This window comes from Camelus bactrianus, chromosome 6 (assembly GCF_048773025.1).
Source record: "Camelus bactrianus isolate YW-2024 breed Bactrian camel chromosome 6, ASM4877302v1, whole genome shotgun sequence".
In the NCBI taxonomy this organism is placed as follows: Eukaryota; Metazoa; Chordata; class Mammalia; order Artiodactyla; family Camelidae; genus Camelus; species Camelus bactrianus.
Window position 1 is genome coordinate 25,319,565 of NC_133544.1, and position 12,998 is coordinate 25,332,562.

The window sequence follows — 12,998 nt, forward strand, 5'->3', positions numbered from 1 at the left end:
AAAAAACAAAACAGGTAAATGAGTTAAGAAAAAAACAGAGGTCACACAGAGTCCTGTTCCATATGAAGCCTTAAGCCATTTGTCTATCTTCTTTGAAGAAATGTTCCCTTTTTATTTTTGTATATAGTTTTAATTTTTGTTAAAAGATAACAAGTCCCTTGAATAAGGAAGAAATTCTAAAATGAGCTGATCTCTCATAGAAAATGCAGGTATTTATTAAAAAGAGGTATGAGAAGACTAAACAAATCTTTAATCTGTAGGAAAGATAAATAAATCCCTAATCCTAAATTAAAATTAGTAAACTAAGACTAAGGGAGGGCCCATATCTCCAATAAATAAATAAAGAAGGTGGGGGAAAGAGGAAGGAAGGGGGGAAGATGGAGTAGAAGAAAAAAGAGGAGGAGAAAGGGAAGAGAAGGAGAGGGAAAGGAGGAAAAAAAAAAAAAAAAAAGAGGGAAGCAGAGAAAAAAAGGGCCAATACCACAATTTAAAAATGAACAAGAGATATCAAAAGAAATGCAACTGACCCTCAAACTCATTTAAAAAATGCTCAACCTAGCTCATAGTAAGAGAAATGCAAACTGAAGTACACTAAAATACCATTTCTCACCTATCATGTTGACAAAAATCCATTTTGACAGTATAGTATATTGCAAAGACATAGACAGAAGTTAGAGTTCTCAGAATATACCATGTTTGATAGACTTGACCCACATAAATGTTTCACATAATTATAATTAAGTAATTACATGATTTTACATGCACAATTAATTTTTTTAAAGCAACATCTAAAAATCAAAAGCAAAATGTGTTGCTGAGTTGGTGGCATAATCTCACAGAAAGGAAATGTGTCAAATGGTTTTTAAATCTTGTTAATTTGATTGTAGATCCCTATTGGTATATAACCTAAGGGGGGAAGTGGCCCCTAAAATCTTACACTGTATCCACTAATTTGTGTTGTTAGTAGTGTTAATATTAGTGCTCTATGCCTATTGATGTATTGAGGTTTGAAGAAAACACACAATTATACTGGTATCATTAAGAATTAGGATTTGGGTGAGGGAGACAGGAGACACAGACAAAGTTAAGTAAAAATCCTGTTCTACTGCATCTGAATTTAAAGTATTAGTATGGGCTCATGATATATTTTAATCTTTAAATGTATTTTTTTATATATTATATATTTCCTGGCTCTGTCCACTGAAAAGCTGTAGAACCCAAGATAAGTAAGTGCCACTACTACAGATGGTTTTCTACAGTAACATAATTTTATGTTATTTTTGAGCTTCTGTACAATCAAGTGTGTGAGTTTTAAGGTCACTGAGCTGCTCAGAAGACCTATTTACTTTTTTCCCTTGTGTCTTAAATATCTGAACTTGCCAGAAACCTGACCACCAGGAAGTGAAGGGACAGTATACATACTCACCAATTTTTCCTTCTCCTCTTGGGCTTTTTCCTTTGTTTCATTCAATTGCTGTTTCAATTTTTCAATCTGTAGAAAATGGAAATAGAGTCAGGAAGGTAAAGAAATTTCTCTATGTCCCACCTTAATTAAGTAGCCTAGTTTTGACACGATACTAAAACCAGTAGTGGTGGAGAGGCAGAGTAAGGTGGGAAGAAGAGGAGAGAGGATATAATCCATACGTTAATCTGCTATTGCCAGTTTTCAAAACTTGGCTATCATCAGAATTGCCAGCGTAAATTTTTTTTTATCTGTGTATAGTAAAAAACAACATTAAATTCACCATCTTAACCGTTTTTAAGTGTACAGTTCAGTAGTGTTAAGTATGTATTCACATTATTGTGCAACAAATCTCTGGAACTTTTTCACTTTGCAAAATTGAAACTCTTTGTTCATGAAACACTGATTCCTTCTCCTACCTCCCCCAGGCTTTCTACATTGTTTCTATGATTTTGACTACTTCAGATACATCTACTGAAGAAAAACCGCACAACCTAAAAGTTGCAAATTAAGTTTATTCCAGGATCTTAACTGAGGGCTATATCCCAGGAAACAGCCTCTCAGATATCCCTGAGTAACTGCTCAGAAGAGGTAAGGGAGGAGACAAGATATTTATGACTTTTTTCCTGGGAAAAACATGTAGTTAAACACCAAAAGATTATGACTAGTCACAAGGAACAGACACTCAAGTTAATGATTTTAGTGCTTTTCTATGTATGGGAAGATGTGGGTTCATTGAAATTATTCCTTAGATGCATCCTAACTCTTGAGGGCCAGTATCCTGTTTTTTTCCATCCTGAATTCCCCTCAGGACACACCATGGGGGAGGCAGTCCAGGCAGAGGTAGTGCCACTGCAGTGGCTGATGGCTTGATCTTTGTAGAGCTAGAATCTTGGGCAACATTCTTTGTTTACTGAACAGTTAACATTCCCTGGCCACAGATACTTCACATGAGTGGAATCACACAGTATTTGGCCTTTTGTAACAGGCTTATTTTACTTAGCATAATGTCCCTAATGTTCATCCATGTTATAGCACATGACAGGATTTCCTTCTTTCTTAAGGCTGTGTAATATGACATTGTATGTATATACCACATGTTCTTTATTCATTCATCTGTCAACAGACATTTGGGTTGTTTCCATCTTTTGACTATGTGAATAACGTTTCGAGAACATGGATGTGCAATTATCTCTTCAAGATCCTGCGTTAAATTCTTTTGGAAATCTACCCAATAGTGAGATTGTTGGAGCATATGAAATTCTACCTTTAATTTTTTGAGGAACCTCTGTACTGTTTTCCATATTGGTTGCACCATTTTACATACCCATCAACAGTGCACAAGGATTCCTATTTCTCTGCATCCCCACCAACACTTATTATTTTTTGTTTTTCTGATAGTAGTCATCTTAATGGGTGTGAAGTGATTAATTTAGAGTTTTGATTTGTATTTCTCTTAAATGAGTAATTTTTTAAAGAAAAGTTTCAAGAAGAATACAAAGAATTCCTATATAGACTACATCCAATTTTGCCACATTTGCTTTCCTTATATGATAGGTCTATCTAAATACATAAATATTTTTATGCACACAGGTGATAGATATTTTAAATTGTTTTTTCTGGACCATGTGAGAATAAGCTTAAGACATCAAATCCCTTTGCCCCTGAATATTTCAGTAGGTATTTCCTAAGAAAAAGGACAGTCTCTTAAAAGAGTTTGATCATAGTACAATGATCAAAATCAGGAAATTTAACATAAATATAATACTATTATTTAATCTACAGTACATATTCAAATTTTGCCACCAATTGTCCCAATGGTGTCCTTTTATTGTAACTTCTTTTTCTTATCCAGGATATAATCCCTGATTACATATTATACTCTTAGTTTTCATATATCCTAGTCTCTTTAATCTGGAGCAGTTTCTTTTATGATATCAACATTTTGGAAGACTACTGGCCAGGTTTCAGTTTGTCTGATGTTTCTTCATGAGATGATTGAGTTTATGCCTTTTTGGCAAGCATACACTGCCTAGGTGATGAAATATCCTTTTCACTGCACCATGCCATGAGGTGATTGGTGTTCATTGTAATCAACTGGTTAAGATTGTGTCTGCCAGGTTTCTCCACTTAAAAGTTACTATTTTTCCTTTTGAAATTATTAAGTAATCTGTGGGAAGATAGTTTGAGTTTATGCAAATATCCTTCTGCTCATCAAACTTTCACCCACTTGTTTTGGCATCCACTGTGGATTCTTGACTGAATCAATTACAACTCTGATGCCAAATGGTGATTTTTCTAATTCCATCATTCTTTGGAAATTTAATAATTTACTGCATTCCACTGTAAGGAAAGGCTTTCCCTTCTCCCTTATTTATTAATCTATATATTTATCTATTAGTTGTATGCACTCATGGACTTATTTTATTCAATGAGTTATAATATATTACTGTCATTCTTTATTCTGATTGTCCCAGATCTGGCCAGTGGGAGTCCCTTCAAGCTACCTCCAGTGTCCTTTAATTATTTTTACTTACTTCCTGGCACAGTAAGATAGTCTAAGTTCATCTTTTACTCTCCCTGCTCCAGTCTTAGAATCAATAATTTCTCAAAGGATACAGGTATGTTTTAGTAGGAAGCCTGAGTAGCTTTTTAAACTAAAAACTCTTTGATATGGTTATAGAATCAGAGATACAGAAGTGAAATATTGTTGTAAATAATCTTAGAATAGTTTAAAGAAACCAAAATAATTTTTAAATAAATTGAGACAGCCCTAAGTCATGTAGGACAGGTATAAAATATGAGATTTATTTTGTGTTGGTTGAACAAAATCTTAAACACAAAAACCCACTCTTAAGGAAAATCTCCTAATTTTGTCCAAGATATAATAATTTTTAAAACACACTTCATTTTTTTTTTAAATGGAGATACTGGAGATTGAACCCAGGACCTCCTGCATGCTAGGCATGTGCTCTACTACTGAGCTATACCCACCCCCCACATTTCATTTCTAATATTTCTATAATTAACATGAAGACTATAAACAGTTTAAATAAAGTTTAAGTAAATAATGCATTTCTAGGATACAGTATAATGCGTAAAAAAACTATAAGAGAGCTAGTTAACCAGGGTATATTGAATCTATTTTATTTCTTCCTTCCGAAGTAGTTTTTTTGGTTTTAATGGGTATCCTTGATTGTGAGAAAATTATGTATTTGCTACAGCCAGATGCTGGCCTTTGATACACAAAGGCAGATGAAAATCTGGAAATACAAATGATAGCAATAAATGTAGTCCAGTATCAATTAGCTAATGCAAACCACAAAGCTTCTATGTAATGAATTTTGAAAATTATTTGTATAATTGGACTAAAGGCTTATTTTAGAATAATACTTCATAGCAGACAATTTTGATAATGCCTACTATTCAGAGTAATTTTTAAAATGGCAGTTGCCTTGGAAAGAAGGTTAAAAAATGCACAAAAAATTACACTTTATTTAATAAGACACAGAAAATCCACACTAATGTTCAGTTGTCTGATTTCTCGAATATGCTTCCAATATCATCTTGAACTTGTTTTGATTGCTATTAACTTTTTCAAAGCATCTGTGCAGTCACAAGTCACTCATTCATGTATGCAGAAATATTTTAATGAGTGCCTACTATGTGCCAAGCCCATAATAAGGTGCTGGAGATATAACATTTAACAATTTAAAAAGGCCCCCAAATTCTTTACTTCTGTGAGGCTTCATTCTAATCAGGAGAAGAGAAAATAAACAAATACATAAGTAACATGCATATAGTATGACAGAAGTTAATAAATATTATCAAGAAAATAAGACAAAGGAGATGGTTTTAATTTTTAAGAGGGTAGTGAGGAAGGGTCTCCTCGAAAATGTGGCATTTGAAACAAATTATGGAATGATTCATGAATTTGCATGTCATCCTTACGTAGAAGCCATGCTTTGCATCACTCCAATATGTGTACTGAAGCAAACATTTAATAAAAAATATTTTTAAAAATGGATGAAGGAACATATAAAAGGTGCTCAAGTGACTAATAATCAGGAAAATACAAATTAAAACCGCATACCAATTTCCACCCATAAAACTGAGCAAAAGTTACTAAGTATGATATCAAGTTTTCACAGAAATGTAGACAAACAGGAACTCACTGTAATACATTGCTTGTGACAGTAAAGACTGGTATACCCCTTTGGACTTCAATTTAAACCCTTGTAAGGTTAAAACTATGCATACCTCATAATACAGTAATTTAACTTCTAAGTGTCTACTCTAGTGAAACTCTCAGACATGGGCACAAGCAGACATACCCAAGAATATTTACTGAAGGTCTACTTGTAATTATGAAAAAATGGAGTCTGACTAACCCACAGGGTTGTGTGAACAACATTTTGGTTTATTTATTTGATGGAATATTATAAGGTAGCTAAGAATGAATGAAAAAAATTAAGCATGCTCATTATAAATTTTTGTAAAATAAACTGAATCATGTGATTTTTATAAATATACCACAAAAAATAACGTTATATTAAAAAACAAGTTGCAAAAGATATATACAATATGACACTACTAACGTAAAATATAAAACTGTGAAGGAAAAGCCTGGCTGGTCTAACAAGATAACTCACAAGTCTAGCAATGTGAAGGAGAGGCTGGGCTGGGCTAACAGGATAACTCACAAATCTAAGTATCGGAATACCGATCTGAGTTCTGCTGGACTAACTTGTAAATCTAAGTTAATTAGTGTTGGTTTGCTGTTCATGTTTTTTTTGCTAGCCAGCTGGATTTTCAAAGAGATATATCTGGCTTTGGAATGTTGGTATGCTGCCTCCCTGCCTCCACTTTTGTGATAATGATGCTGCTAAAGCTGTTCCATGCCTATTGGCCGAATACCCCAAGCTTGTACTTTACCCTATAAAACCTCATGCGCACGTCTTGGAGGTGCTCAGAGCTTCAGAGCAGAAGCCCCTCTGAGCCCACTGGTGTAATACATTTGAGTACTCCAACATTCCGAGTGGTGCTTGTTTCTTGGCTGGCCTGTCGTTTCCGTAACAAAACAGGACTATAATATGTATTATGTGTGGATATATACTACATAAATAATAAAAATACAAAAACATACATAGGAATGAAGCATGGTGGAAATTTTCTTGGGTCTTCATAGGGCTCACCGAGGCAGATGGGAAAGAGACAAATTTAAGTCACACCTAAATTCCACGTTAACACCTACGAGCTGTGAGATTTTGGACAAATACCTGTCCTGTCTGAGAGTCAATTTCTTTATCTGTTAAACGGGAATGACAATTTGTAGCTACATGGGTTATTAAAAGGACAAAATGAGATAGCAGAGGTAAATATTACCTAGCATAGTGCTGGGCACAAAACAAGGGCCCCAAAATGTTAGTTCCCTTCCCTTTTTTTTTCCAGACCTAAAACAATAGCTCTACTCCCAACATTTCAACAAGGTACAATAAGATAAATTCAAGACTCAACAGGTCAAAAAGAAGAGAATCAGCTTCCTGGGTTCATAATCATGAGACCATGGATTATCAGTGAAATGCTGATATGATACAAATCATTAAAACTTAAATAGTTGTCAATATCAAAAGAATATATAGATCTTACACCATGCTCTTGTTCTTAAAATAAGTTGATCATAATGTTCCCTTAGGATCATCAATCTTTGTTTCAGTCAAGAAAACATGGGACAAGGACTGTAAACAAGAAAGAGCCAATTTTGACAGTAAAGCCATTCTGAAATAACATGTTGCTTCAAGGAGAGTTAAGGTTAATTGAAGTGTCTTAACTATGTGATGAGATTTCAAGGAATTAAAATCCTTGAAATATATAACCACACCAATATAACCACAGAGGTAGTTACTAAGGCTCAGGAAGGTTTCTACCTACCTACCAGATTATCTTTCTCCTGATCCTGCTTCTTCAGGTAGCTTAATACAGACATTGTGTCTCTCTCCATTCTATACTGCTGTTTCTTTAAGTTCTCGTTACTTTTTGCCAGTCTCCGGGAAGTATCACGATACTCAATCCTAGAGAGTTCTGTGACTTCCAGCCTGGCCTCCCAAAGGGCCGCATTGGCCTTGGCTCTGTCCACGGCAGATTCCTCAACTTTTACTGGCTTCCTGCACGGGAAGGGGACATTGACAGCATATAACTATTTCTCTATTATATTAGTATTACACCTTTCTCTTTATTATTATTTGTTTTGCTTGGTATTTGCCTGGCTCATATGAGCAAATACTATCGTATGAATGAGTTAATAAGAAATATTTACTTGACAATAGAGTTAAGTGCCTCTTCCTGGAAGAGGGGAGCTGTGGAGCATAACTCTAGAGGACTGGAAAAACAAAAAGGCATGATAAGTCAAATTCATTTGATAAAGCTTTCACATCTTTTCATTTACTTCTTTGATTCTCTCATATTTGCAGTCTTTTCTGTGCCTACTCACTCAGTCTTAGATCTTGGTTCTCTCCACTGCAAATCCATTACCTTAGTTCCCGTTCTGCATGATGATGTATTTTAGTGTAACTAATTTTAAATCCACACTTCTGTAATCTTCCATTCACCCCTAATCCCAGTTTTGTTTTTGTTTTAGGTTGTTTTGGCAGGGAGTGATGGGCTGGCTAGACCCTGAACAAAAGATTAAGTTACTAGGGTAAGTATGTTAAATACTTAACCAGCTGGTGCCACAATACACCAGGCTTCAAGGATGGCAGAGAAAGAAACCATAATCATTTATATAGAAGTGGAGAGGAAATTTTAAAATAATGATGGTTTTAAACATTAAAATGATAAAAGGGGAGATTTTCCAAAATAAAGATTTATTATATGAGCATTAACAAAACACTATCCCCCATATATGGCAGGCACTGGGTATATACATATTTAGATAATAAATAAGACCTCACCTATATTTGAATTCTAGATATTTTCACACATTCGTATGTGTGGACCTTTCTATACTGTCACTCTCCATCCCACCTCCTAACTCCTGGTTCTTGATTCCTTTCCAGTCCCATTCTCACCTTTTCTTCTCTTCAAATTAAAGCTAGCCCCATCCCCAACCCCTCAGTCGGTTATAGCTCTTGACCTCCCTTTCCAGCATGATTTAGGCATTAATGACAGACTGCCTTGCTACAAAAATCCAATTTCTCTCTGGAAGTATCAGGTCTAAGCTGCTCAGAGTAACTGATGCAAGAAATTGGATAGTATTTGTCATAGGAAGACCACTAATATTGATTGCAGAAACAAAGCAGGATTTCTCAAACTATGAGTCATGGAAAATTCAAGGAATAAAAGGTCTGTTACCCTCAGTGTTTCTCACTGTAGATGCATGGTCAAAAATGGAAAACATATGCCAGGGAGTTCCAGGAATGATAAGCCCTTGGCATTTTTAAAAAATGCTAGACTAACTCAACCATAAAAAAGAATAAAATAATGCCATTTGCAGCAACATGGATGGACCTAGAGATGGTAATTCTAAGTTCAGTAAGCCAGAAAGAGAAAGAAAAATACCATATATCACTCATATGTGGAATCTTAAAAAAAAAAGGACACTATGAACTCATTTACAAAACAGAAACAGACTCACAGACATAGTAAACAATCTTATGGTTGCCGGGGAAACAGGGTGGGAAGGGATAAATTTGGGAGTTTAAGATTTGCAAATGTTAGCCACTATATATAAAAATAGATTTAAAAAAAAACAAGTTTCTTCTGTATAACACAGGGAACTATTTTCAATATCTTGTAATAACCTTTAATGAAAAAGAATATGAAAATTAATATATGTATGTATATGCATAACTGGGACACTCTGCTGTTCACCAGAAATTGACACATTGTAACTGACTATACTTGAATTAAAATTAAAATGCCAGACTAGTTAGCCTAAAAAAATTTTTTCTTAAATCACACTGTAGAAGAACATTTATAATAATACACTGGGGTAGGGGAGCTACAAATATAAATCTGTATATTGGGCTATCATTTTATAAAGAAGAAAAAGAATATTCCAAAATGATAGCAGTGGTTATCTTTGGATGATGGGATTACAGGTGATTTTTTTTTTTTCTCCTTTGACTTTCCATGTTTCTTACACTTTCTGTACTGAGCATGCATTACTCTCTTAAACAAGTTACTTTATAAACTTTACAAGTTTAGGAGATTCCCTTGCGGTCCCACATACTGTGTTGTTGGACCCATGTATGATTCCAATGTGTCTAGGAACAACTAGGGTCATTCAATAGGTTCAGTGGCAATCTAGCAGCAACTCCAAGCCTGCAAAGGTTTAGTACTAGAACAATACTACTCAGTTCAGAAATTCTTATCAGTTTGGGGAAACCTGAATAACCCAATTTGGTCAACTCCTTTAGGTTTTCCTTTGAACCAAAAGGGTCCCTGAAAAAGCCCAAGGAGCTACTTCAATCACCCAGAGAGCCTTTGGATATTCAAGATGATCTCAACCACACAGCAGAAATTTCACAGGCTACAAGCATAAAGCAACAAACCCAGAGCACCGTTCTTGTGGGGGGAAAAAAAGATCCAAGTTGAAGCATATACAAGCAGGCACCTTAATTTATTTAACAAATATTAAGCATCTGCTATGATCCAGGCTCTCTGCTAGGTGCTGGAAATGTGGTGAATAATGCTCAGTGCCTATTCCAGAGACGCTTAAAGTCTTGAGCAGGTTTTCCCAACCCTGGCACTGCTGATATTCTGAGCCACATGATCTTTGGTTGTCTTGTGCACTGCAGGATATTTAACAGCATCCTTGGTCTCTAGCCACTAGATGCCAGTAGCACACATCCCCAGATGTGACACCCAAAAATGTCTCCAGATGTTGACATATGTCTCCCGGAAGCCAAAATCGCCCCAGCCTGAGAATCACTGATCTAGAGCAGTGCTGTCCAATAGAACTTCCTGTGATGATGAAAATGCTCTATATCTGGGCTGTCCAATACAGTCACCACAAGGCACAAGCGCCTATTGAGTACACGTAATGTGGCTAGTACAAATGAGGATCTGAATTTCAAATTTTAACTAATTTTAATTTAATAGCCACACATGACCAGTGACCACTCTATTGGACAGCACAGGTCTAGAGGACCTCCAACATCCCAAGACATGTTATCCTGACTTTTATTTCCAGTGTCAGAACTCTTTCTCCTCATTCTCAGTTCTGTGTTCTTGCACTAGCACCTATTCCGTTCTATCTTGTGTTACTTCTATTCTTTGAGGACTATCTGTCTCCTCGTTAGTGCATTACACATAGGCAGAGGCTGTGTCTAAATAACTTCTGGGTTCCAAATCTCATACTCTTGTCTTAATCGAAGCAGTATGGCTTGGCATGCATTTTGGAAATTTCTGAACAATGGGAGCTGTCCTTTTCTGAATCAGGGAGAGGAAGAGTGAGAGAGAGAAGGGTCCAGGAGGACCAGCGGGAGGGTGCCAGTCGGCCAGCAGGGAGCAGGGACCCCAGGGTGCTTCTCCTTACTTCTTCTTCTTCTTGTCTTTATCTTTGCCTTTGTCTTTGCTCTTGCCTTTCTTTTTGTCCTTTTCCTTCGACGGCATCTTGGCTTTTTCAGGGCCCCCGCTGTAGTCGTGGCCTCTCGCCGCAGCCGGGGCCGGGCTCCGTCTCCAAGGACACCAGGACGCTGCGCGGGTAACGTTCCGCTCGGGCCGTCCTCTGCGCGCAGAGAGCGCACGCGCCGGGGACGTAGCCCCAACGCCACTGTGCGAGCCTCGCCCTCCGGCCGGGCGCAGGGGGCGGGGCGGAGATCGCGCAGAGGGCGGCGGGCGGCCGCGCCGGGGCGGCGCGCGCGCGGTGAGTGAGCGAGCGGCGGAGGCGCCAGAGCCTGACCAGCGTCCGAGCTGGGCTGGCAGGCGGCAGGGAGCAGGCCAACCCCGGGCGGTGATGGTGACGGTCGGAGCGTCCTCGCCTAAGGAGGCTTGTTTCCCTCTGGGTCCGACCGCCCCCCGCGGGGTTGCAGCCTTTCGCGTCTCGCCCTCAAGTTCTCCCCTTCCCTCGCGCCGCAGCCAGCGTGGCCGCGGCCTCTCCCGAAGCTGCCCGACTCTTTTGGTTTCCTTCTCCCTCTCTTGGCTTCTGACTCTTGCTAATTCTGTAAGGGATGGCGCAGTCAGGAGATTTACCAAGCCAAACATTTTTTTGATGAGGCAGTGTGAGGACTTTTCCGAGAGTGATGTTTGGGGGTGAGGCGGGCAGCGCGTGCCGGCGTCTGGGAGCTCGGCGAGGAGAAAAGTGTTGCCACCTGGGGCGGGAGAGGCTCCGGGGCCTCGGGGAGAGTTCTCGGAGAGGGGAGTCCTGTTGTGGCCAGCGCTGCCCTTCCCAGACCCGGCCCCAGATTCCCATTTGCTAGTACCTCATGCATCCGCAGCCCATTTTTTTCTGCACGTTGCGTGAAGTTGAAAGCTCATGTCTTTCGGTCTTGGATTTTTGTTTTATTTTCTTCCCTGAGCACATCTATGAAAAGAGGTATTACTTAAAATAATCGTTTCCCCTTTTCAGGGAGGAGCTCTGTGATTATGTCTTCATTCAGTGAGTTAGTCCTCGAGTCACTGAGCTTCCTAAGATAGGGAATTCTGGTTGCCAAGAAAACAGTTAGGAAACTTGTGATTGAAGCCCTGCTGTGCGTTATCCTCCATTTCAAACTGAATTTAAAATGTCTTTTTAAAACTTCATTTTCCATCTTCCCTCTCCATTTCTCTAGGGAGGATTTAATCCCCACACCCCCTCCAGAGATCTTTGACCGCTGTTGCAATCCCCACCCCACCCCCTTTTATTTTTTCACTTCTGTAGTTTCTGAATTCTGTGGTTAGAGGGAACATGCTGATTTGTTAATGAGCACAGAAAATCTTTTTAGACATACTGTCTTCTAGCATGGTTGTGGTTTACTCTGTTTCCCAGTGCATTTCCCCCTCTATTTGCATGTCATGTTTCCGTGGGTCAATGGCGGAATCACCATACATTGAAGGGGTTTATTTTGAAAGAAATCTATAAAGTTACGATTGATTTTATATGTCTAGGGTTCTGGAAATGCACCCTATTGATAACTTGCAAAAAAGAGAGGATAGGGAATCTTCTATGAGAGGCTTTATATTTGAAATTCATTCTAAAAATTGGTTACTGTATAATATGAAAGTCAGTCCAAGACTTTTGTTGTTTGAACGTAGGCCTACAGACTCACTTAAACATGAAAAACTGTAACAAAATTATTTCTTAATATATATGCATAATAGTTTAGTTACATGTGCTGTATAGTTATTTTATCATACAACATTTTTATTGATTATAAATTTGACTTTGTAGTTAAAACTCTTGTAACTTGAATATGGCTAAGAGAAATACCCAGGTTCACGCTGTAGTAGAGGTAGTTCTAGAATCCACAGTCCTCTGAATCTCCACGTTCTCTGTGAAAGAACTAGGTGTTATTGTTAAGTCATCTCTCTGTAAGAAACATCTGATGGTACAGAT

The 12,998-nt window shown here is 37.9% G+C and overlaps 2 protein-coding genes across 6 annotated transcripts in view; one reads left to right on the plus strand and one right to left on the minus strand.

Annotated features, from left to right (window-relative positions):
* BBOF1 (basal body orientation factor 1) overlaps positions 1-11,221 on the minus strand; it is a 34,040-nt gene extending 22,819 nt beyond the window's left edge. The window contains exons 1-3 of one of the 2 annotated variants that reach the window (XM_074365269.1): positions 11,001-11,221; positions 7,398-7,626; positions 1,427-1,492 (exon numbers count right to left, since the gene is read on the minus strand). In XM_074365269.1, coding sequence (XP_074221370.1) covers positions 1,427-1,492; positions 7,398-7,626; positions 11,001-11,077 — 372 coding nt within the window. In that variant the 5' untranslated portion in view covers positions 11,078-11,221. Of the gene's footprint in view, positions 1-1,426; positions 1,493-7,397; positions 10,969-11,000 lie in introns of those variants that run through there. The other variant, XM_045522898.2, reaches the window with a different exon arrangement.
* Positions 11,222-11,253: 32 nt separating this feature from the next.
* ENTPD5 (ectonucleoside triphosphate diphosphohydrolase 5 (inactive)) overlaps positions 11,254-12,998 on the plus strand; it is a 36,594-nt gene continuing 34,849 nt past the window's right edge. For 2 of the 4 annotated variants that reach the window (XM_074365265.1, XM_074365268.1), the window contains exon 1: positions 11,254-11,330. The gene's annotated coding sequence lies outside the window, so the exon portion shown is untranslated. The remainder of the gene's footprint in view (positions 11,331-12,998) is intronic. The other 2 variants (XM_074365266.1, XM_074365267.1) reach the window with 1 other exon arrangement.